The 26,448-nt window shown below is 39.9% G+C and overlaps 1 protein-coding gene across 8 annotated transcripts in view; it reads right to left on the minus strand.

Moving 5' to 3' along the window:
* Positions 1–1,733: 1,733 nt before the first annotated feature.
* Positions 1,734–26,448, minus strand: part of DNAI4 (dynein axonemal intermediate chain 4) — a 44,697-nt gene continuing 19,982 nt past the window's right edge. For 3 of the 8 annotated variants that reach the window (XM_089515388.1, XM_089515387.1, XM_089515392.1), the window contains 11 exons: positions 22,097–22,252; positions 16,459–16,656; positions 12,888–13,138; positions 11,383–11,469; positions 10,149–10,300; positions 8,059–8,216; positions 6,349–6,461; positions 4,989–5,087; positions 3,625–3,851; positions 2,154–2,307; positions 1,734–1,923 (listed from right to left, as the gene is read on the minus strand). In XM_089515388.1, coding sequence (XP_089371514.1) covers positions 1,873–1,923; positions 2,154–2,307; positions 3,625–3,851; positions 4,989–5,087; positions 6,349–6,461; positions 8,059–8,216; positions 10,149–10,300; positions 11,383–11,469; positions 12,888–13,138; positions 16,459–16,656; positions 22,097–22,252 — 1,646 coding nt within the window. In that variant the 3' untranslated portion in view covers positions 1,734–1,872. Of the gene's footprint in view, positions 1,924–2,153; positions 2,308–3,624; positions 3,852–4,988; positions 5,088–5,652; positions 5,785–6,348; positions 6,462–8,058; positions 8,217–10,148; positions 10,301–11,382; positions 11,470–12,887; positions 13,139–16,458; positions 16,657–22,096; positions 22,253–26,448 lie in introns of those variants that run through there. The other 5 variants (XM_089515389.1, XM_089515390.1, XM_089515391.1 and 2 more) reach the window with 5 other exon arrangements.

Below are 26,448 nucleotides of genomic sequence, written 5' to 3' on the forward strand. Positions count from 1 at the left end.
TCTGCAGAAATGAACTGATTTTCTACACCTTGTTCATGTTGCTTCTGCTAACTGGACCTTTGGTGAGCAACAAATCTCACATTTGGGAGAAAACTACCTTGGAGTATCCCTTGTCTTAGAAAATCCTATGAAATGCATGGGGTTGTCATACATTGACAGGCAACTTGAAGACACATAAACAATTCCAAGTCTGCATCCTACCCAATGAGCTGGATCCAGACATACTCATACTTAGAGTAGACCTACTAAAGCAAAAAGGATTCAGGGTAATTATGAATAACAACTCCCAGTAATTTCAGTGGGTCTCTTTTAGAACCCATCCTATAGTGGGGGATAAAATTTGGATAATATTTGTCACCTAAATTATCAGTTTTTCCAATAATTTCTGACACAATATGAGAACATGACCAGAATTTTCTATTGTGACACATGTTGTGTAATTTTACACATACTTAGCTATGTACCAGAGGTATTAAGTAAATTATTATTTCTAATTAAATTAAACTAAATGAATTAATAGTGAATTGCAAAGATGCATAACAAGACATGAACAAGAGTGTCCTGATGTACATCAGGCTCTACCAATGTGCATTCGCACTCCCTAGCCAGTATCCTGTTTTGCATTTATACCATTGTGCATTAGTTTTGATTCACACCAGTCTTGTTGTGCATTGGGTCCTACTGTGCATTGGTTTTCAATGTTCATCACTACCATTGTGCATCGGATTCCATTGTGCAAAAATTCCTATGTACACCAGTCACTTCCCATACTGTATATAGTAATGTAACAGCAGCCCCTTAACATATAAAATGAACTGACGCTGCCGTTGCCCTCCTCCATCTGGGCAGGGGTGGCCCAGAGGACTTTGCCCGCCACCGCCGCGGCGTTTCTCCAGGGGGCGGGGCTGGTGGGAGCGGCCCCTACAAAAGCCAGCCCGCCGGCTCCCCTCGAAGAGGACGCTGCCGTTGCCCTCCTCCACCTGGGCAGGGGTGGCCCAGAGGACTTTGCCTGCCGCCGCCGCGGCGTTTCTCCAGGGGGCGGGGCCGGTGGGAGCGGCCCCTACAAAAGCCGGCCTGCCGGCTCCCCCCGAAGAGGACGCTGCCGTTGCCCTCCTCCATCTGGGCAGCGGTGGCCTAGGGGACTCTGCCCGCTGCTTATACCATCAGGGTGGAGTGCCAAGGACTGTTACCTGGTCCTGCTGTTGGGGACTCTTTAGAGGGAGGGAGATAGAGAGGGGCTTAGTTATTTTTTTTTCTCATTAGGGATTGATTGGGACACGTCCTGTCTTTTTCTCGTTGCTGTATATTATTTAATGTATTTTTAGATTGCTTTATTATTGATTGTATAGGATGGATTTATTGCTGTATTGTAGTACATGTTTTTATGCTGCTTGTAAATTGTATTGTATTGTATTTTACCTGTTGTAAACCGCCGTGATCATAGGAACGGCAGTATATAAATAAAATTTCATTTCATTTCATTTCATTCATATACAGACATTGTGAAACTGCTCAGTTCCTGCAGATGTAACTCCCCAAGTGAATTCCATCCAATAATCCCTAACCCAGGGCATAAGGAAAGATTTAGCTTCCACCATGTGGATTATGTTTGATGCAAAGCATGGTGTGCTATATTACACTTGCAAAGAGAATGTGCATGTCTGTAGTGTTTGGTACTTTCCAAGCAAACATTTAGGAAGTTTCAAAAAGATTTCCAACAGATTTTTTCTGTATATACATGTATATGTACACCAATTTAATAGTTAGTTATATTTTTCATTGTTGCTTAATTGAATGTCAGAGATCACTTCCTTTTTTCCTTTTTAAATGTCAGCCTCACTTCCTTTTTTCACTGCCTGTTGCTGTAAAATGCTACTCTGGAGTGATTAGAGTAGAGCCAATCATATCATGTAGAATGTCCATCTGAAAAAGACATAAATGATATACATCTAAGTGAATATGCTTTAAAAAATCCTGAAGTCCTGGATAAAAGAAACATTATTGTTCCATTATAATGAACAAGAATTTACAACATATTGATCTTCCTTTTATCTCTGTGTTTTCTTGCAATGCCTTTTAATTATGTCCCCAGGTACAAGTACATTGGCTTTTAGCAGGGACTTTTGGGACTAAATTAAGGCTGTAAAACATACCTTCTTTCTCTCTAGTTCAGCCATATTTCTTAGTGCGTACACAGTGACTTGTCCATCACTGTCCCCAATGAGAAGGCAATCTGTATTTTTAGCAAAAAGTACTGTTGTGAATTTCAAATTTCCAGTGGCAGGATTTACAATCAGGGGATCCAATCTGTATAAAAAAGAATAAGACATACAACATATAGCCACAATTGTGGGACCATTTGGTGCATCCCACTGTGGGATGCTGTTTTCTTAGATGATTATCTGTTTGTCTCCCAAATTACTTTTCCTGAACAGTAGTCTCCATGTCAGCTATGGAAGCTACTGTATGCTACACAATTGGGCCAAGACACTGTATAATATAGACTCTATTTGGCACAGCATAATTGATTCCACTTTGTATCAGTGTTTAACTTCAGTTAATGGTGGTGTTGTGATTAGGCCTCTTGAAAATAATGTTATCCCTTGGGGATGGAGGGAAACTATGGGCTACATCCAATTGTAGCTTGTCATCTAGTGTAGCCTCGTCAAATCAATGTGTACTTAGAAAGTCAACACTTAGGGTCTCTTCTAATTGGAATTAACAACTGGGTTTCTCCAATAGCCAAAGAACCCCCCCCCCCCTTAATTTTGCATGTTAGCTGCCTTGCAAGCAATTATAGATTTGGGGATGTGGGAAATGTATGTCTTTTCTGTGTGTATAATTCACCTATAAAGAGGCCTCTTCCTAAATAGAGAAGGGTCCACTCAATGGCAGAGTGCATCATTTTTATGCACCAGGTCCTAGGTTCCTTTGATTTGTTGTCTTAGCACCTCACACTAGAAAAAGGGCTTTGTGAATGGAAGTGTTGATCTGTCCTCTCACGACATTAGATGAGGGACCCTGGGACCCCAAAAAATGAGTATACAAAGGAGAGTGAACAAGTGTGGAAGGAAAAGTACAGCCACTTCTCTGCTGCTCATAGGTAGGAACTAGCTATTGCAGCAGACACAACACTCCTACTGGAAACAGCAGACTGGAAATGTTGATACTGTATTATGGTATCAGATCCAGATTTTTCCATATGCAAGAGAGCAAACTGAGGGGAAAAACCTTTTTTATCCCCACCTCTCCAAGTCAATCCCACTAGCCCACTCACAATGCTACACAGCAAGTCAAGGGCGTCCTGATGCTTGGAAGGACACCTCTCCCCACCACCCCAGAGCAATTTCCATTAATAGAAGATGAATCCTGCATAACCTCCTTTTACCTCGCCTTCAGACATTTAATGTGATAGCCTGGGTTTACAGTGAATTTAAAATGCTTGTGTAGGGACATTCCCCAATTGAATAACTGTTCCATATGCAGGAAAGCTTTACAATGGGTTCAGAATTATCAGTTATAATTATACAGTTCTACATCATGCACTGTTTTCAAAAATAACAAGTTAGGGTGCAAATGATTACATATATTTTGGAAGCAGCTTAGGAAATGCTGTTAACTTACGTGCTGACACTAAGATCCCAGATTTCCACTCTAGTTTCATTCACAGCTGCAAAGACATATGCTGAATGGGGAGACCACATTACATCATAAATAACGTTGGTGGTGGAACTGAAGGTCAAAATAGGGTGAACCGAATCCTGGCGCCATAATATAATACTCCAGTCTGCAGAACAACTTAGAAACACCTCTGTGCTGAATGGATTCCATGCTATTTTGTACACAGGACCCTTCACAAGAAAGAAAGAAAGAAAGAAAGAAAGAGAGTCATTTTTACTCAAATCTTTTATAGTAGAATGTAGCTGGGTTGGTATCAGCAAGCAGGGAGACATTTGTATGAGGTTCCATTTTCCTCCTGGCGTAATTCCTGGGGGTGGGGTTGGCCACCAAAAATAATCCATTTGCCAATCAGGGGCATTGTATTGTTTTAGGGATTTTTATTGGTGTAAAAGATTCCCCCTTTCAAGTATTCTGATTTAGAGATCAAGTGGATATGTTTGGGGTATAAAGCAAGCATGGTTACCCAAGTTTTGCTCCGGCTTCCCATTCTCACTTCTGGTAAAAGAGGTGAAAAGAAGGATTGAGTATACCATGGATGAAGCTTTCTCTGGGTGTTACTTGTACTTTTAAAAAAGATTATTCCTTTTAGTTTCACCGCCCTTATACTGGTAACACAACAAGGGAGCCCACTGGAGCATGTTGAAGGAATGTGACACTAGCACAATTATGACAGTGATTTTTTTCAAAAAAAAAAAAGGGGGGGAGCAGGAAATGCAGAGTCAGGGAAAGTAATGACAGCCTTCCAGGAAAACAACAACAAATGATTAGGAGTAGGGAAATGTGGGGGATCAGTATTGGGCAGGCATCCCAAACAGCCCCTGGTGTGGGAAAGATGCAGTTTGAACAATTATTACAATCGTGCAGAAGATTCTTTAAATTGCAATTTAATCATTGTGCCATCATCTTAAATTTCACTAGTACTACAATTTAAGAAATCTATGCCCTAATTCAAAGTTTGTTTGTCTCCTTTTCTGTATGTTTGCTGGTCATATGCTTGATGACATAGTCATCAAACATAATCTATTATCTAATGGGACCAAAACAAAGTCCCTAGGCAACTTGCTATTTACATTTAGACTGGGATTTCATTTTCTGTGCAAGGTCAGAACCAACGAGAAAATTCTGGCTCCCTTCACCCTCTGAAAATTACTAAGTTTGGTCCAATTTCTCTGAAACCTAATGTGAAACAAATTCTAGTTGCCTCTACAGAAATATTTGCTTCATTCAAATCCTAAGAAAAATTATTAACATCAGCCTGAGCAATTCTGGGAACTTCCTTATCACACCTAATGTTTAACTATACATACTTTATGTCCTCTGTAAGTCTCCAGATATTGTTCATTGTAAGAACAGGAGCATTTGTGAATATAGCCTTCTTCTGTCCCAACCATATATATATTAGTATCCTGAAATAAAATCAAATAAAATGTTTTTTTAAATAAAATCACTGTGAACATCTTTTACTTTAGCCACCAACATCTTTTTGCAAGAATATTAAAAACTTATTTCTACCCTTTCCTCATAAAACCTGGAATTATTAAACACAAGTGTAGTGGAATTCACAAAAGTTCAACTAACTGTGTAGCTAGATTTTTTTAAAAAAAGAGGAATGATAAAGCACTCAGTTTCCCATCAGTCAGCTGTGGGGATATTTCATGTGTAGCATATATCCCACCACTACCCTTCATTATGAGGTGATCATCTCCATATTGGAAATAATTAGTATGTGCACATGCACAAATGTTTTGGGGAATAGTGTTAGGAAGCTATCACATGAAGTGGAAAATGGCCAAACACTCCATTTGTAGAGTTCCACATAATCTTTCTGCTCTGACAGCTGTCGAGCCTTGCGAGGTGCAGCAGTCGCTGCTGTCAATGGGATGAGGATTAGAGGGAGGGAGCAGGTAATTCATACATGGAAGAAGCAGCTGATCTCAACTTGGAGGAGGAAAGAAATCAGGGCATGCTCACAGATAGAGTGCACTATCCTTTTCCTTCTATTTGGAGCCCAGAGCACATGCATCCTCATCATCTGGTTTGCTTCATCCATCCCCTCACCATCAATAAGGAACAGGAGTAGTCACCCCTCTCGGGGCTTGATACCTGTTGGAGGGAGGTTTTGGATGGGGTACAAAGAACTAGAGAAAAGCCCCCTGCACCCTTTCTAAAAAGAGATATATGCATGAGTATGCCACATTTTTCACTAACAGGATGCCACCCAATAGGTCCTCCAGTGTAGGCCTTCCATAATCTCTAGCCTTGTAGCATGTTTATTTCTTCTCCTTCCTCTCTCAGTGGATTAAGTACTGTATCAATGTGGCAAAGGGTAGTGCTGCAAAATGTGGCTCATAAAACTTCTACAGAGAAGCTTAAGAGGAACCCTCCATCTACAACTTTAAGAAACGTTAAGAGGCTAATACATTTTATTACTTAGAGTAATCTGTGAAACCTCTGCAGTCTGTGAAAAGATCCCCAGGTTTTTTGCTTACTTTGGAGATCCAGAGGCTAGTCTATAAAGCTTGTGCAAAAACAACTAACAAGAAGAAGCAGAGACCAATTCTTGTTATTTACTGTCCTGAGGAAAATTATTGCTGTGACCTGTATGAATGCTGGCAAAGCATTTAGAGTGAGTTGGCCTGGTGCAGATTATTAGTTAGCTTCACTTACCTTTGGATGAAAATCAAAGGCTAGCCCTGGAGCCTGTCGTGATATCAATGCCTCACTTCTCTTTTCTGCTCCTTTTTTCTTTTCACTAGCTGTTCGCTTTAGCTTCATCAGATCTGCACAGATGAACAATGCAAACAGAATTTCAAGCCTCACAACTAATTGTGATGCCACAGAATTAACTACATATGTTTACTTACCTGTCATTGTTGCCATCTTCGCTTGTGTATACTGTAACCAGAACTTGAAAAAGAGACTGCTTTGGACTATTGCTCCCATAATCCACCAGCTGGAATGTGTATTGGCCAGCTGGCTGGGGATTCTGAGAGCTGTGATCCAAAGAAATAGTTACTGTTGTTGTGTGCCTTCAAGTTGTTTCCAATTTATGATGACTCTAAGGCAAACCTATCATGGGGTTTTCTTGGCATGTTTCTTTAGAAGGGATGTGCCTTTGCCTTTCCTTGAGATTGACAAGAGTGTGACTTGTCCAAGGTCGCCAGTGGATTTACATGGCTGAGCCAGGAATCAAACCCTGGTCTCCAGGGTCATAGTCCAATGCTCAGACCACTACAACACACTGGTTCTTGGTCTGACCAAAACAATTCAGCATCACTGCAGTCCAGCAATGGTCTATGCCAGTGGTCCCCAAACTCTGCTCTTTAAGGGATTGTGGACTTCAGCTTCCAGAAACCATATTATTGGCCAACATGGCTGAGGCTTCTGGGAGCTGAAGTCCAAAATCTCTTAAAGGGCACTATTTGGGGACCACTGGTTTATACAAATACAGAAGGAGGCTTCTAAATATCTGTTTTGTGTGATTTGTTTCTGAGAATAATAAACACTGGAAGAGACAGAATGAGGAAGAGCATCCTTCTTTGCCATCCCTGTACTGTGGAAGAACGTGGGGAGAAAGGCTTTTCTTGACAAGTTATATGAGGTTGCCAATGTTATATTCAGGGGAGTAATCCCCAGAAATACCTGTAACAACCTTACATATTGTTTCTTCAACTTAATTTCCCCCTCTTCTTAGTTTTTGTTTTAATGTTCTTTGCTCTTAGCTCCTAAGGTTTATTGGAATTCATGATGCCTCTTGGGTTTTTACATCATGGTATGTAGGTTTTTAAATGTTATTGAATATGACATTCAAGAACAAAACATGTGCATGTATGTGCATGTGTGCACACACACACACTCAAGGAAAATGTGCAAAATGCAATGTTGTTGATGTGTGCCTTCAAGTCATTTCCAATTTATGGTGACTCTAAGACAGTGATGTCCAAACTCTGGCCCTCCAGGTGTTTTTGACTTCAGCTGTCAGAAGCCTCAGCCATCTTGGCTAATGGTCTGGGATTCTGGGAGCTGAAGTCCAAAACACCTGGAGGCCAGAGTTTGGACATCACTGCCCTAAGGCAAACCTATTGCAGGGTTTTCTTGGCAAGATTTGTTCAGAGAGGGTTTGTCATTGTTCTTCTGAGGCTGAGAGGGTGACTTGCCCAAGGTCACCCAGTGGATTTCCTTGTTCGAGTGGGGATTCAGACCCTGCTGTCCCAGAGTCCTAGTCCAATACTTACGCCACTACATTACACTGGCTCTCTAGCATACAATATGTGCATGAATTATGCTCATATGCCACTATCCAACGTTGTCCCTTGTCTGGACAACCTTGAAAATAATACTATTACAAAATGTTTTATGGAAGATGACAAAACTTACCAGTACAGCTTAATCCTTTCCGAACAAACCACTTAGTTACTCTTCCATCCGCTGATATGGAGACCAGTATCTCCCCTTTGTCTTCTCCTTTTGTCCCCCTGTCCTGTTCAACCCACTTAAGCTGCCACACAGGGCCCAAATGTTTTTCATAAGATTCACTGAAACAGAGTGACACAAAACAGAAACTCTTGATGCATACATACCGAGTAAAGCATAAGACTGAGGAAGGAAGGAAGGAAGGAAGGAAGGAAGGAAGGAAGGAAGGAAGGAAGGAAGGGGAAATAACATTCAGGCACACAATGCCTGTAAAGCAACTGTGATAGTTATATGCCACTCATAAGCTTAAAATGCAATCTCTGCATTAATGTTGCCAAAAGAACTGCTAAAAACACTATGGGGAATGCTTATGTGTATGTAACTTTAAGTCACCTGTCAACTTATGGCTACTTCATAAGAGAAATTAGAGGGTGCCTTCTTTGCTATCCTTTCTTAGGCATATGAAGACCTTTTTTTGTTTTGATAGGCCTTTGTGGACTGAACAAATTGAAGCTTAATTCAGACAGGACAGATAGAGGTACTCCAGTAGACAGGCATATCAGGGAATATGGATGTGGTTACACTTGCTCTGTAAATGTAGGTTTACAATCTGGGTGTGTGTCTGGATTCAGCCCTATGCCAGGATACCCAAACCTGTGTGATCACCAGGTGTTCATTTGCAGTTAAAGCTAATGAGCCAGCTATGCCCCTTCCTGGAAATGTCTGATCTTCCCATGGTGATACCTGCCTTAATTGCCTTTCTTTGAACTACTGTAATGCACTCTGTGTGAAACTGCCTCTGAAAAGTGTTTAGAGACTTCAGCTGGCCCAGAGAGCTGCACCCACAGAAACAACACAACAGTGTCATTAGCTACTAGTCTGAGCACAATTTAAAATACTAGCTTGGACCTATGAAGCCCTGCCCGCCTTTGGTCCAAGTTGTTTGAAGAACTGTTTTCTCCTATATGTGCCTGCCTAGGATTTGTGAGCTTTGGGGAAGGTCCTACTCTCAGTCCCACCATCCCCACAGAGCTATCTGGCAGGAACACAAAAGAGGTGCTTTTTAGTGGCTGCTTCCAAACTCTGGAACTCCTTTCCTAGACTGTCCTCCTTCTTATAGTCCTTCTGTAAGTAGATGAAGACTAGGCTTTGGGTACTGGTTGTTTTGAAGGAAAGGGCTCCTAATCACATGCTTTACTGTTGCTATTGTTACTGTGTGCCTTCAAGCAGTTACCGACTTATGGCAACCCTAAGGTGAAGCAATCAGAGGGTTTTCTTGCCAAGAGTTATTCAAAGGGCATTGCCTTTGCCTGCCTCTAAGGCTGAGAGTGTGTGGCTTGCCCAAAGTTACCCACTGGGTTTCCATGGCTGAGCGGGGATTCACATCCTGAGCCCCAGAGTTATAGACCAACACTCAAACCACTATACCATCCTGGCTCTCACTGTTGTTACACCTGCTTTAATTTTTATACAGTGATTTATAAATAAATTTATAAATAAATAAAAAAAATTGCATCCCAGTTTTGATGGGGAAGGTGGAATAGAAATAAAATACATTTCCAAAATAATTAAATATATGTTTAAATAAAGCAAATTCTTACAGAACATGATACGCCTCCACTGATCTCCTTCATTGGGTGAGTGCTGCATTGCTGGAAGTGCTCATTGTTGTGAGAAATGTGAGAGGAGAGTGAAATGATATCCTTTAGTCCCCCATTTTTTTCCAAATTCCAAGATCAAATTGAGAAAGGATTGGGAGATGTTTATGGTTGCATCCACACTGCATAAATAATCCAGTTTGACACCAATTTAACTGCCATGGCTCAATGTTATGGAATTCTGGGAATTGTAGTTTGTTGTAGCACCAGAGCTCTCTGACAGAGAAGGCTAAATGTCTCTCAAAACTACAAACCTCCGAATTCCTTAGCATTGAGCCATAGCAATTAAAGTGGTGTCAAATTGGATTATTTATCCAGGGCAGATGCAGCCTATGTTACTGATCCAGCAGAAATGAACAAGATGTGAAGGTGATTCAATAAGACTGCCATCCATACCTGGTATCCAAAACTGAAGTAGGATTATGAGTCTGGACATTGAACACTTCAATTGTCCCATTAAACAGTCCAACTGCCAGGAGGTTCGGATTGGCTGCTGAGAAATCCAGTGCAGTTACTCCATGGTTACAGTGATAGACCCGTTCTGGCCACTGAACAGGGGGAAAAAAGAAATCTGTTTTAACTGAGAGAGCATTCACATATTACATACCATCAAGAACCCCAGAAAAGTTTCTAAACTGGAGTTGGGGAAGAGTCATCTAATCAGGCTGCAAGAAATGTGACGATCACCTACTTTTCCAGCATATTTTTAGAACTGACTCTTTATTACTTTCTTATTAAATGTAGTGAAAAGCAATAAACTTGATACATTTAGGGTTTTTTTTTATTCTTATATACATACATCCAGAAAAAAATGAAATAAATATAAGAATTAAGCACTGATTAAAGTACTATAAAACACATCTGGAGTTATGAAATTAAATTACCTCTATATGATAAAGCTACTCTACATAATTTGTGTTTGGATAGGAACGGAAGAGCACAACATACTATAAGGTCTTTCACAGACCTTTGGATTTGCATTGGCTACAATAAGCAAATCCAAATAGAGATTTTGCATTGTTTGTTATCTGTATTATTTAGGTCAAACCTTGTATGTTCCTTGTACTGAATTATTTATTACATAGTCAATATTTATGCATAATTATCTAAGATAAGCTCAGATACCAGCAGTGCAAACTTCAGGTTTTGAAGGAACCTTTGGTCTTCTTCCCACAGTGAATCTACCTTTTTATCACTGTTAAAGCTTACTACTTCTCATCTTTCTTGTCATTCAACCACCTACTTGATGGCCAGACAGAAAGGCCAATGGGCAAATATGCAGTACTGCTAAGACCTAGAGTGAGAAAATAGGTAGGTTGCAAGGATGGAGGAGCAGGTTCATGGGGCATCTGATTGAACTTTAAGGCCTCAACAAATGCCCAACCATGCCAACGTTTCTGCCCATAAACTCCTGAATAAAACATAGGTTTGGAAGGTTAAATTATAATTCTGTTATGTTTCAGAAGACTGAAGGCAGGCTATAAATGCAAAATTGGAGATTTTATGAAATCATTTTCTTAATGCCCTAAACTGGAATAAAAAAGAAATCTACTGCATTTTACAATTCATTGAATCCAGTCAAAATCATGAGTGGAGGAATGGCCAAAGTATTTCTCAGTGCTTAGATTACCATAGGATTCTTCAATGACCAGCAGCAAGCCATGCCTTTCTTCTGCTCTTTAAAAAGAAACTGACCATAACCGACAGCCAAAAGATCCTAAAAACCAATAATACAGATTATGATACTGACAACTAACAATAAACCATTGAAATAGCTATGTGTATGGCCTTTGAAGCTCTGTTTAATTTGGGGACAGTAACAGAATATCACAGGACAGCATTGGCAGAGTTAGCCCAAAATGTTTTGTTGCCTGAGGGGAAATAGTGGATGGCACCACCACAGTCTCCAATTGGGATACACGGTGCCCAAGGCCAGGTGAACCTATTTTGACATCTGATGCAGAACATTCCACCAATGCTGTTTCCTGTCCCTGGAAGTAAAAAGACAACATAAATAAGTAACAATTTAATGTTCAGTGAATTCTTTCACTGAATTTTTTCATGTTACCCTAAATACACTGGCTGAGGCATCTGCCACATTCTGCCAAATGGTAGGGAGGGCCCTGAAAAGAGCAAGGCTGCTGTTAGTATTTATGTTGCTTCTGGTTTTTGCTTCATGCTATCATCTCTACCACTGGAACCTACCTTCCTCCTTCGGCTGGTATCTCCACAGTCTTTTGATACTCCTGCCATGAAAATGGTAATGTGATGGTAACTAGGGGAAAAGCTCATGTAGTGATTGGTTATGCTTCTGCAATGTCATGATGTAAGAAGAGACATTCTAAGTACTGAGATGATATCATTATGAATAAGAGAATAAACAACAATAAAAATAAAACCCACATATAAGCGTTAGGGCAAGAGAAGCTGTCCTAAGAGTGAAGACTAGCATCTCAGTAGGAAGAACTACCAGGTGATGGGGAAGGAAAGAAACCAAGACTCCTAAAGCAGTCTGTTCATCAAGAAAAAGAAAATTAGCAGCAAGATGAGAAACAGGAGTCTGTGGGTGAAATAAGAGATGGAGAGAAACGTGAAAAGTCAATTGGTGAATGGGAGAAGTTACGAAATGAAATTCTTAGAAGGGACTGATGAGCAAGAAGGTTTTGATAAAACTTTACAGGACATAGGCGTGAGTGGCTATAGCTATTGTTTAAAGGAAAGGTCATGCACTGGGCATGAAAGGAGGCTGTCTAATAACAATCAAGCTTAAAAAAAGTAGGAAAGTGTCAGAAATTGTGGTTCATTGGCCCAATTTAGGTTCACTCAAATCCCTGACTGCATTCTTTGAAAGGCAAGGCATATCAATTGATCTGCAAGATATGCCAGGATAGAGATAGAGACAAAATGAATTATTACTGATTGTCAGTTTCCAAATGACTGGTCATTAGGTTGCTGTCCTAGCCTGAGTAATTATGGCACAGACACACAGAAGATATGCACGCAACACAACTTTCCCTTTCCATGATAATCTTTGCATATCCAGCTCTGACCAGCATGGAAATTTTTAAAGCTGTATTACATTTTGACATATCCAGTCCTTTAAACAGCTGAAGGAGAAGGTGAGCAGTCTCTTACAGGATTATGCTTGTTCCAAGCCATACAGCTCACATTGTTGCCTCTAGTCAAATCACATCCATAGGACCACAAGGATTCCATGTCAGGTGGTGGGATGTCTTTTCTCACTTCACCAAGTTCTAGTAGCAGTGATGAACTAACTGATAACCCTTCTTCTGCTTCTTCTTCCTCCTCCTCCTCCTCCTCCTCTTCCTCCTTCTCTGATTCCACATGTGATTCAGATTCACTATGTGCAGATTTCCTTTCTGGGTCTAGGTATATAAACAAAGCAGTGTTAACACTCATCTGATCCCAAACAGACATTGCTACACTGGGTCAGACCAGACCCCAGGCTAAAACAGCAGCTTTATGCTAATTGTCCCTGTGGTGTCTAGCTGGTCACAGTATAGAAGACTAGGAGGATCAATGCCTCCCTGTGTTCTTCACCCTCCTAACATGAACATTCTACCATTTATATTTCCTCTCACCAACTCTTTGCCAAGTAAAATAAAGTGACAAGGAGGGATGCATGATACACGGAGGCTTGATAGCTACCCCTTCCCAGCATAACACTGAAAATGAGATGGGTCCTAGAAGACATCAAGCCTGACACAGATTGAAGATTTGATCCTTCCTGACACCATAAGAGAGTCACAAGAAGATTGCCAAGGTTTCGAATCTACAGTGAAGCCCAAAAGCCTTTGAGATGTTTGGGATACTATTTCAACTTCCATGCATGTCTCCCAGATTTTAAGACAGAGCTAAAATGGGACATCACACATACAAATTTATGGCCATCCCTGACAATCTAAAAATGCACACAGAAACATTTGAGCAAATCTTTGTAATGCCATGATCCAAACATTTCCTGTTCCCAAAGAGAATGGGTCATCCCACAGGGATACAAAACCACAGTAGTTTGGTGGCCAAGAGATACTATACAATTAGGCCTTGAACCCAAAAGGCTAAGAAGGACCCAAAGCTCAACATTAAAATATATTAACATGATGTAAGTTAGAAGAATAGTGTCTCTTCCCCTCTTCTTCCTTGTAAGCCTTGAGATCCATAAAAAGTCGATGCTATCTTTCAAACTACACAGTTACAATACTTTGATCCCACTTTATTTGTTATGGCTGCCACCTACAGAATCCTGGTATTTGTAGTCAGTAGAGGCACTAAAGTGCTCTGATTGAAAGTCCTTCACAAAATTATAAACCCCATGATTCCTTATAATGGAGCCATGACAGTCAAAGTGGAATCAAAGTGGAGTGCCTGTTATCAACTTTGGCTGATACGCCAGTTGCGCCCCTACCTGGAGTAGCGGGACCTAGAAACAGTTGTACATGCTCTAGTAACCTCTCGTCTTGATTTCTGCAATGCGCTCTACATGGGGCAACCTTTGTGCCATGTCTGGAAGCTCCAATTGATATAAAACATGGCAGCCAGACTGGTCGCCAGAAAATCCAAGTTCGACCACATTACACCTATTTTAAAATCACTACACTGGCTGCCTATCAGCTTCCGGGCACAGTACAAGGTGTTGGTTATTACCTATAAAGCTCTACATGGCCTGGTTCCAGTCTACTTGAAGGAATGCCTCCTCCCATACACCCTTCCCATACACTCCAATCCTCTGGGAAAAACCTCTTACAATCTAGAAAGACCAGACTGGCAGTGACCTTCCAGAGGTCCTTCTCTGTCACCACTCCAAAAACTTGGAATGACCTGCCGGAAGAGATTCACCAATTATCCTCACTCGAGGCTTTTAAAAAGGCGACAAAAACCTTTCTCTTCCGGCTGGCCTTCTCCAATTGATAATGTCCAGAACCACTTTTTATTATTTTTATTATTTGCGGTTTGTTTTTTTAATTTTGATGTATTGTTATGTACATTTTAACCATGTTTTACTGTTTAATTTTATAGTTGGGAGGGAGGGTTGGGCCAGGGTCTTGTGGGGTTTGTTGTTTTTATTGTTGTATATTGTATTAACTCTGCTGTTACCCACCTCGATCCTCAAAGCGGAAGAGGCGGGATATAAATAATAATAATAATAATAATAATTATTATTATTATTATTATTATTATTATTAAATGGCTATAATGATATAATAAGAAAGAGATCTAGTTGTCTGGGGTAACGTCTTGTACAACATGGGACGTACCAGTAATGTGAAGGAATGGTCTAAGGGGAAGATGACACAAGGTATTTCCAGTGATGTATTCAAGTCTTACTCAGATCTCAAGTCAAGTCTAAGGTCTCTATCTTCAAGTTTCAAGTCAAGTCTCAAGTCCTTGCAAGACACTTTCAAATCAAATCTCAAGTAGAGTCTCAGGTCTGAGAACCAACTTCAGAAACAATGGAGGCAGGGCATGTTTCTTGGAAGCAATGGGGTTGAGGTCTGCCCAGCAGTCTGTTCTGACTGCACAAAAAGCTTTAGAAGGATCCTTCCCCTCAAGCCTATTGCCTAACACATTTGCTGTTCCATGCTGAGAAATGTGCCCTATGCTCTGGGGCAGGTCTTGCCTGCTGCTCGAAGTTTATGACACCAGCAAGTTGTTTGCTAAAAATGTAAAAATTGTGAATTGAGTCAGTGCATCATTTATTGCTAAGTCGAGTCCAAGTCAAGATATTAAAGCAATCAACTCGGGTCTACATCACTGGATATTTCCTTCTGATGGGCTTTCTTAATGTTATCCTAGGATCCCAAACTGATTTTGGCAAGTTCTTTGATTCTCCAGCAGCTCCTCCTCCCCCCATTCCATATTATTCAGGAGGGACCCCACAGTGCACAACCCAATGCTGTTGAGTGGGGGCATTATAATAAAGTTTCCTTCCATCAGTTTTTTCCTATGCTAACTTATTTTATGCTCTAAGACAATGTTCTCCAATCCTGCCTTGGCACAGAACTGAAGAAGAGTGCAAGGTAAGCAACAGAGATCAGTTGTACATGGTATGCCAAACCAAGACTCCTCCAGCTTACCTCCCCTAGTGTTTTTGAAGAGGTGGCAAGCTATTTGCAACGCTGCTAATATAAAGTCAGACATATTTCTCCATACTTTGCTCTCTGACCATTTACAAACCCATGCACATTACCCCAGGTAAAAGACAGATCTGAGTTGTATAGCCACATTAGGTTAGAGATCCTGGGAGCAGTGTTACCTAAAAGTACCTTTTCCATGCTCTGGAATTACCCAATGACACAAAAATCATTTCATAGCAGACAGAATTTGAACTCACAGCTCCAGGGTAATGAAAGCAGATGTTGCTCTAAAAAGTCATTTTTATATACAATCCTGCTAAAAAAAAATTTTCAGGAAAGAATGGAAATCCACATTTCAGTCAATGATGTCTGTTTCTGGTCGATAAGGACAGTTCAATGCTGGGAGCCATGGGTTTAACAAATCCTTCCCAGCTATTTCTCCCAAGGTTTGGTGCATGTTTATTTAAAATATTTATAACCTACCCTGTATCACAAGATCACAGTGTTGCAACCAAGTCATTTTAATCTCAGACATTCACAAACACTTGAACAAGCATGAAAAACTATTTCTCAACTCAAGCTGAGACTCAAATATCTGGTGATAAAAATACCTAAGAAGACAGGAAGCTGCCGATAAGCTGCAAGGTTTGGCTGAAAAGTATTTTCCATTAGGACTCTCTCCATGTAAAATAAATCTTGATTAAATTTTTCAGATTTTAGTATAGCTTCTGAACGGTCTTCTACTTCTTCTTGGATTCGGGAGAGAATTACACTTTCAATATCAATGATAGAACTTGATGTTGTGCTCTCTGGAAGGCAGAAAAACAGGTGTTATAAAGCATACACTGACAGAATAATCTAGTAGTTTTTTTAGAAGAAGTTTAGGGACAGAAACTGCATAATCTATTTCCATTATTAATTAGACTACTTTTAAGACTTTTTCACTTGACCTAATTCTACTATGCACAGAGTTATCACTGGCACAAATGTTTATAAAAAGTGTTTCTGCTGTGTTTAACAATTGTTTTGACTGTTATGACTCTATTCTGCCTTTGTCTTTGCAAACTCATTTTACATTTTGATAAAGTGTAGCATCAACTAATCACTAAAAATACATAAAGCATAACTCCATACTGATCTGTTTCGTGTACTGGTTGAGTATGCCTTATCCGAAATCCAAAATGCTCCAAAATCCAAAACATTTTTTCATGGGTGAATGAGATAGTGACACTTTTGTTTTCTGATGATTCAGTGTACACACAAAAAAATGTGATAGTGCTGCTGCTGCTGCTGCTGTCAAAAACCACACCAAATAGGCTTAGAAAATACTGTATTTTCTGGCTTATAAGACTACTTTTTAACCCAGGAAAATCTTCTCAAAAGTCAGGGGTTGTCTTATATGCCGGGTGTCATATTATAGGGCAGGTGCTGAAACTTCCGAGCTGGACTGGAGAATCTGCAGTCGCCGCATATGGTGGGGGGGAGCTCAAAAACGGCCGCAGCCACATCCTTGCTATATGCGGCGATCATATGAAAGCAGCTACCGCTCTGATAGTCTTGGAGACAGGGAGCACTGGGCAGGCAGGGAGAGCTGACTAATCCAAGCAGGCTTTGTATACAACAAGGTTTCCTGCTAAGGACCTGCATGTCATAAGCATTTAAATTTAAATTATCATATTGAAATCAAAACTGATGTTTTTTAAATTTTTATTTGGTGTGCATTGGAAAAGGGGTAGTCTTATACGGTGAGTACATCCCAAACTCTATATTTTAACTGGAAAAGTTGGGGGGTCGTCTTATATGCCCAGTCGTCTTATACGCCAGAAAATACGGTATATACATTCAAATGACTGACTACTTGCACTTTCTTTTACAAAGTTCCCTAATTAAAAAATAGGAAAAATGACAAAAACAATATAACACCATTTTATTCATACACACACACACATACACACATATACACACAAATCAATCAATCAATCAATCAATCAATCAATCAATCAATCAATCATTTATTAGAGCCATAGACCGGCTTATAAATCAGTCTTACCATAAGATACACTCAGAGCCCTCTCTGTGGGCACATGTGCGATCGCCCCAGCACAGAGTTTGCCAGAGTTTGTTACTAGAAAACCAAAGGGACATGGCACTTTGCAATAAACAAGTGGGTTTTGGGTTGCAGTTTGGGCACTCGGCCTCTAAAAGGTTCACCATCACTGTTCTATAGTGCCTGTTTCCATGCAGATTGAAAGCTACCTGTTAGCATCAAGGAGGCTAACTCAACTGGGGAGAAAATAAGTTTTAGCCAGTAATTTATCTCATGAGTCCAGTCACGGGCCTCAATAGAAATCAAGACAGCTTCTGGGTGCAAGACTGCATTTGGGAGATAGGTTGGACCAGCAAATATACTTCTAAGAAATTTGGTTTGCAGTGCTTCAAATAAGTCAAAATTATTGTAGGCAAAAAGTTGTGACCAGAAATGTATTTGTTAAATATGTTGAATAAGGCAGGATACAGACTGCCCAAAAAGGATGGTCTGCCGGCGCCTTGCTTTGTTCCACGAGGAAGCTGCAGCGGACAAATTGCACAACTCCCTCACGGAGCAAAAAGAACCCACAGAGGGTTCTTTTCCCGGTGCACTTGTGACACCCAAGTGTGCCAATGGTGCACTCGTGACGTCACAAGTGTGCCGCGACATGCGGACACTAGGCGTCCATCGTGTCAAAATGGCGGTGCCCACATGTACAGGGCGCCACGGGTGAGGCATGCATGGGCGATGCGCCCTCAGCCAACCCTAGCACGTGACAAGGACGCACTTTAGGCCCATCTGGAGAGGGCCTAAGATTCCTTTACAAATTAAGGGAAAATATGAAAGAGTTATGCTTTATTTAATTTCTGCCGCAAGAACTACAATTGCACAATTCTGGAAAAATCAGGCAGTGCCTAATTTAGAAGACTGGATTGGGAAGGTCTATGAAATGAGGGAGATGGATATCTTAACGAGTTGTTCATCACAAAAAGATACTACAATAATAGTAAAAGAATGGGACCCGATTCTGATATATTGTAAGAACAGAGGGTGCAGATTAGCACTAATCACTAACATTCAAAGGTAATTTTATGGTTTAATCAGATTGATATATTGAGTTCTATACTTCGAGGGTACAGGAATGTAATTAAAGACAAAAAGAAAAAGGAGTAATGTATGAAGGTACACTGCACAGAGTTGAGAAAAGGCTTTAAAACAACATGGGAAGTACAGTGCACTCACGTTATATGTGGGCATGCTTTACACGGCTTTCAGCATATGCCGTGTGGGGAGGAAGGGGCGGTGCGTCCCATAGGGAGTAATGGGGTGTGTGCCTGTGGCGCGCGTACGCCGTTGCGCCATTGCGCCGCCACGTGCACAAGCCCCATTCATTTAAATGGGGCTCGAGCACATACGGAATTTACTTTACTCAGGGGAGTCTGGAATGGATCCCCTGCATAAAGCAAGGGCGCACGGTACTTGTTTATCTTCAACGTATTGCCTGACACTAATGAAAGAATAACAATTAATTATCAATTATGATAAGAAGAGTTCTGATGTGTTTGAGCTTTTGTGTATTTGATTTTTATGGGTTTTATGTGTTTTAACTATAAAAAAAAGTTGTGATCCATACAACATTTGTGATAAAACCTTAGCTGTGAACATTTGGGTGACAGAGGGAATGTGTTGACCCTCTTTATTGTAAAAAAAAAAGTCTAAGCAGGTCTGGTGTGGTTCTCTGTGCATTTTCTACTGCCATTTTCTTTTGGGCTTTCCATGACCCAGAAGATTGAAAGACTAGGCCAAGGTATTTATCATTTGTAACCTTTTCAATCGGGGTCCCATTTATTTACCATTTATGGATCGTTCTTTTCCTTGTACATACCATCACATCTGTTTTGTTGCAATTTATGGTTAGGGATTCATTGGCCTGGGTCAGACCGCCCAAAAAAGACGGCCTGCCGGTGGCCTACTTTCCTCCGCAAGGAAGCCGCAGCCACCAAACCACACAGCTTCCCTCCAGAGGAAAAAGAACCTGTGAAAAGTGGTGACGTGTGGATGACACGCATCGCTTATGTAACACTGGTGGCACCTGTGTACACGGGGTGCCGCCATTGTTATGCTGCCTGTACGTAGTAGTGTTGGGGACCATGCGGTTGCCATGCAGTCCCTAACACTAATTATTGTTACAATAATTGGTGAGCTCCTTCAGGAGTCTCCATAAGCCAATTGCTGAGAACGATAATACGACTGAATCATCTGCATACAAGAGGATTGATAAGGGTTAATTGGCCAATTTAGAGGGATAAAGTTAGTCCCTGTTAAACTTTTAATTAGTGAATTAATATAAAAATTAAATAAAGTAGGTGCTAAAATACAACCCTGCTTTACTCCTAAATAAGTAGGGTTTGTGTTAGAAAGACATCCCAGATATTACACCTCACCTGAAGGTACTGTATATACTCGTCTATAAATTGAAAAATGTAAGCCCATAAATGGGCTTGAAAATCCTGGGTCGACTTATATTTAGATCAATATGGTAATATAGCTCTGATGCCGAGACCGTGAGCTTTGGAAAAGCTAGCGGGGAAGGGAGAGAGGAGAGAGAGAAAGGAAGACAAATCTGAGGTTTGTGTCCCCTTTTTGGAAGCCATGAGCCTTGGGAAAGTTGGTGGGGAAGGGAGGGAGGAGAGAGAGAAAGGGAGAGAAATCAGAGGTTTGTCTCCTCAGTTTCCATGCTGAGGCTGTGACCCTTGGGTGAGATCCAGAGAAATAGAAAGAGGAAGGGAAGTAATATACTATTTTCCTCTTTAGATCCTTTGTTATATGCCCCTGAGTTTGACCCTTGACTTATCCACAGGTCATATTAAAATCCATGATTTTGGCCCCCAAACCTGCCCTCGACTTATAGGTGAGCTCAACTTATACACGGGTGTATACAGTAATTATTTGCATAAGGCCTTAGCAGCCTTTTATCAATGGTGGTACTCTCAAATTTCTTCCATAACCTATCCCTCGGGACTGAATCAAACACAGACTTAAAATCAATGAATGCTGTATAAGAAGCACCCCAGATGGAATCACATATTTACCAACCAAATGCTGAAGGATGAGGCCTTGATCATTTGTAGAGTAACCACTTGTAAAACCAGCTTGCTCCTCTTCCAGTAAGTTTTCCTGGTCTAGCCAGTCCAGTAATTTTGAATGTAAGTGACTTGCATACAACTTACTGGTGATGCTTAATAAGCTGATTGGTCTGTAATGTGCCATGTCTCATCAATCTTCTTTTTTGTAAATAGGTATAATAATTGACAGCAGTCAATCAATTCCGCAGGAAAAATAGCTGAATGATCAATCCAGGTGAACAGTGGTGCTGGGGTCCACCAAGCTGAGATTCATTTGAGTAATTCTGGGGGAATATTATCGCTCCCGGGAGCTTTACCCAATTTAAGTTGAGAAATAAGCTTGGATAACTCACCGTCCATATAAACCAACACAAGATAACACAAATCACTACAGTTCAGTACTTGACAAGATTATTAAATTAGCACCTAATACTTCAGAATTCTGCAAATTCTAATACATAAGTAAAACATTTTACTTTCCAGTGTTTATTATCAGGGTGTCTATTATCTTCCCTAATAAATTATGTTAATTCAATCATAATAATAATGTACTCTAAATTTGTAATAACAACCCTAATAATATTGAAATATATCCTCATCACTAGTTATAATCAACAGACATTTTAGTTGCCATAAAGAGACAAACAATCATTTTATAGGGCTTGTTTACATGATTAAAATACTCCTTATTTCAGTTGAATAGACTGAGTTGTGGTCACATGCAATTCAGAGAAATTCAGGCTTTTTGTGGGGAGGGGAACTCTGTAAACTCTGCTGAAAAAGAATTCACAGAGTATAAATCAGAATGTGCATTATTGAACATGTTCTACTTGGCATGGAGTCACATGGTTGAGCATTTTCAGCGGAGAGGGCAAACAGATGCCACTTTGCACAGGCAAGCGAAGACAATTAAGCATTGATGGGAATGTGTGAAAATCTACAGCAATTCACATAATACAGTTATGTGTAGACTTGCCCCTGATCTTCCAATAGGTCTCAACTCTTATAGGGGAGAGGGGAGAATTAACAATGCAGGTCTATGCATATCTACTTAGGAGTAAGATCCATTTAATTAAACATTGTATGAAAACTTGCCTGGGTCCATAGAAACTACAGATGTGCTTTGGTCACGTTCTTTGAACACAGTTGATTTGCTGCCACTTGTACCTTCTGGTCGACAGGTTTTTTCTAGCAATCCTACTTCCAATGCATTAAACGAATCATATAAATCCCAGGCAGTGGCCATTATTTCTAGAAACAAAGGACATTGTTAGATAGCACTTTGTTGTATATGTACCTCTTACATCCTGTATGACAAAAATACACAATTAAATAGGTAATTATATTTTGCATATCAATGGAAAGCCTTTTAAAACTAGCACATCTGTGGCTCTGTGAATTCCCTTTTTGAGCATAAAAGATTTGTGCATTAAAAAATCATTCTAACCTTTTTTGTGCTTTGCAAATTAGTCTTTAAAACACACACACACACACACACACACACACACGTGTTTCTTTTGAGTACAAAATGCAGAGAAATGCATCTCCTTGCTACAAAGAATGTTCTTGTGGTGTATAAATTTCCAAATTTGTGCATATATTTCTTCATTTTAAAAGATGCATATTCTTTTATGTGCATTTTATAATGTGTGGATCCTCCTGATTGCAATGTTCCAGAAAAGAGCTTTCCAATCAGAGCTGCAGTCCAATCTATCAAAATGTAGACCCAACAAAATTTTCTCTCTCACATACACATTTATCTTAACCAGGTAATTTAGCTGGAGTACAGAAAGATGCAGATATAACAGAAGGATGTAAAATTATTTCACTGTGTGAACAGCAGCTAATGTCTGGGTTTGCCTCTTCTGCTAGGAGATTATGAAGACTGTGATCAAAGGGATTAGCCAACTTTCTGAATTAGGGGAAAGTGCACCCTATGGACTTTGTGTGGCCCTTCAAACTACTTTCCTCCTGACAGCCCCAAAGGACTCCTCCTACCTGAAAATCACCCCCAGTTCACCATAACTGTGCGCAGATGCAATGGTTTCTCCCCTAGCCCCCAGCACCGTGACTGGAAGTAATATGACATAACTTTAAGCATAAAGTGACATGCCAGTATGGATCATGGGGGATGGGGGATGAGGGGGGGGGAGAAGGGGATAGGAAATGACCCCATCCCCATGTAGTTACCTATCCTTCTTCTAAACAATACTCCCATTTTAAGGCTGCATTGCTGCTACTACAGTGCATAACTAATGCAGTTTAACACTGTTTTAATTGTCACAGCTCCAGCCTATGGAATCCTGGGAATTGTAGTTTGTTGCAGCACCAGAGCTCTCTGAGAGAGGAGGCTAACAATCTCACAAATCTCAGAATTCCATACCACTGAGCCATGGCACTTAAAGCAGTGTCAAATTGCATTAATTCTGCAGTAGAGATGCAACCATAGTCTCCTAGACAGAAGTGCAGTTTCATGTCCCCACCACATTGAGGCAGTGTCCTTGCACAAACTCATTCTCCAAGTATGTTTTCAAATACAGAAAGCAATTTTTAAAAAAAATAAGTTACTTGTTCCCATTATGAATTCAGCACAGATGGTCTTAATTCCTCTTAAGAGTAGCAGCTGATCAATGAAATTTGATTATCAAATGAATTTTAAATGACTGATTGATTGATCTTACACTTGTAACTGCTAACAGGTACAAGCTATAATTATAACACAAAAACATATTTTGGCTGTTTTGAAAGATGATGCATCATCTTAGCAATGGCATGCCTTCCTACAACATTTGCAAGAAAGGTAGATAACTCTTTGAAGATTATGTTTACCATCTGAAAGTTTTAATAACTACTTGTATTAAAAACAAAAGTCTTCTCACATAAAATAAGAGAAAGAATTTTGTTATAGAATAAGCTTTCAGCGACCAAATCTACTACATCTGGAGCAGGAAGCATTAACTTTAGTTTCATGTACACATGGGAGGAGGTTGTCATCAGTGTGGCTGAAGGGAGTTGTAATGTAGAAAAATACAAAAAACAATAATTACCTTAACAGCAGGCTTTCACAAAATAATGCTTGGTGATAACAGGAGTGACAATACTGATATTCTTACACTGATGGGATGCTTTAAGACATGAAATTATATTTTTAAAAGCATTTTGTCTGTCTTCAAATGCAGAGAAGGAAGACAGAGTCGGAAATCATTCTCTTTATGAATTGTTGTTTAGCTTAATTCAAGGACTGTCACCTTAAAGTCACTGACAGAGTGTCCTGGGAGTCTAAATTGTACCCAAAAAAAAAAAGGTTTTGCATATTGCTATTTTTGGCATCACATTTGTGCACATTTATTCTTCTACTCAGACACCAGCATGCAGGTTACAGTAAGGCAACTGATGGCATGTACCATACTGGAATTGGAGAAAGCTCTCTCAATTATCATAAAGCATCCCTTTTTGTATAAAGAACTTCAAGGATGGAATTAAATGCAAAATTGCTTCACAGCAGTTCACCCAGATAGTTATACATTACTGTGGTCATAGAATTATATTTACTGACACAAAATAAACAAGTACAAATTAAAAGGGGGGAAATCCAGATATTCAACTCCAACCTCTATGGCTTGAACAAGGAAAGAGGCTTTTTATCTCACAGTTTGTCACCAGCACAAAGATTCCTGTATTGTCATGCAATCATTGTTTTGTGAATGGCTCCTGTTAAAGTAATTATCATGCCTGTCCTTTTTGCATTTTGGTTCCTTCTATCCTCACACACCCAAGTATTATTTACACACCCACACCCATGCATATATGAAACTGGCAAATTCAGGGTAATATTTCATGTATCTGATGAAGTAAGCTGGGTCCATGAAAAGGTTATACCACAATGCTCTTTTATGGATTTTGTCGTGCCACGAGGCTCTCTTGGCCTTTCTACAGCAGACTAATATAGCCGAGCTCTTCTAGAGCTTGTACTAAAAGCAGTTTTAAAAATCTGTTTAATTCATCATGGTAAAATAATGATTAAATATATTTCATTCTTTAGGGCTGAAGGGCAGGGTATAAATACCATAAATAAATAAATAAATAAATAAATAAATAAATAAATAAATAATCAATCAATCAATCAATCAATCAATCAATCTATTGTATATACTCAAGTATAAGTCTAGAAATTTTAGTTTAAAAAAGGACCAAAAAAGCTGGGTTTTTTATCCACAGGTCAATGTAAGTACTGTACTTTAACTCTTAACCAAAAAAGGATCTATGCCCTTCTCTGAGAAGAGTGAGGAAAGGTGAGAGCTTAGTCTGTCCCAAGAGCACCTAAAAGAAGCACTGACTCCCTCTAAATCTCTCATCCATCAAGCCTTTAGGGTGATCAGAAACAGTTATACCTGCCAGAATTTTTTAAGTTCTTGGGCATCATTTTCCTTCGCTTCATCCTCTACATGCTTTGTTACATGCTCCTAAGTTTTACCCTCAAGTTATCTATGGGTCATATCAAAATCCTAAATTTTGGCCACAAAACCTATCCTCATCTTATACATGAGGTCAACTTATAGTCGAGTATATATCTTAACTGATGGGTTAAACACTGAAGTGTTAATTCTTGCCCCTACATTCACAATATTTTATACTATTTATTTTTATTTTACATTTAGGTTGCAGTCTTGTGCACCTTTCCCCCCACCAAAGACTGCAGTATTCATTGGAGTGGGACAGAGCTGACCTAAAGGCAACATTGTACTGGACTTGAAGTGTCAGTGCAGCAGAACTTTTCCTCCCCATCGAGGCCTCAGAGTTGCCTGCAACCAGCTCTAGAAGTTTTCTCAGCTCTCCAGAAATGTTTTTTGGAGATGAATATAGGGCTACAGAGGGAAAGTGAGAATGGCTTCCATCCTTCTATCTTCCATTGTTCCATGAGAGGAAGTCCAACCTTATATCCAGCCTCTTGACTTTCTTTCTGTAGCACATCTTGAATTGAGCAAATACAAGCTTTAGAAGTAATTGCATTTAGATATCATAGTCCATCTTGCACAAGACTTCTGATGGAGATAGAAGTGCGATGTTATCCTATCCCAGCTGCTACACTTTTTTAAAGAAAAAAATCTAGGATATCCCCTAGCTTTATATCTCTTAAAGTAAATAAGTTCTGTCTCAAATGGAATATGGAAATCCTTTGCTTGCACTGAATATTGATATTTTCACAAGAAGAATCTAGAGGTAGATAAACATGCACGCATACACGCCCAACAAACCCTAACAATAGTTTATTCTATAAGAATTTTTTCTTAAATAATTTAAAGTTCTGTAGCAAAATCTTGATTTTACAAGTTTCTTCCTAAATGCAAGTTTATCTTACACAATAAAATGTGAAAATGGTTTCATTAAGAGCCATTCATATTCTTATTTACTTATACTGTACAGGGGGAACAAGGGAAATCTTTCTG

The sequence above is a fragment of the Sceloporus occidentalis genome, unplaced genomic scaffold (genome assembly GCF_023333645.1).
Source record: "Sceloporus occidentalis isolate IW3139 unplaced genomic scaffold, rSceOcc1.0.p SCAF_3, whole genome shotgun sequence".
In the NCBI taxonomy this organism is placed as follows: Eukaryota; Metazoa; Chordata; class Lepidosauria; order Squamata; family Phrynosomatidae; genus Sceloporus; species Sceloporus occidentalis.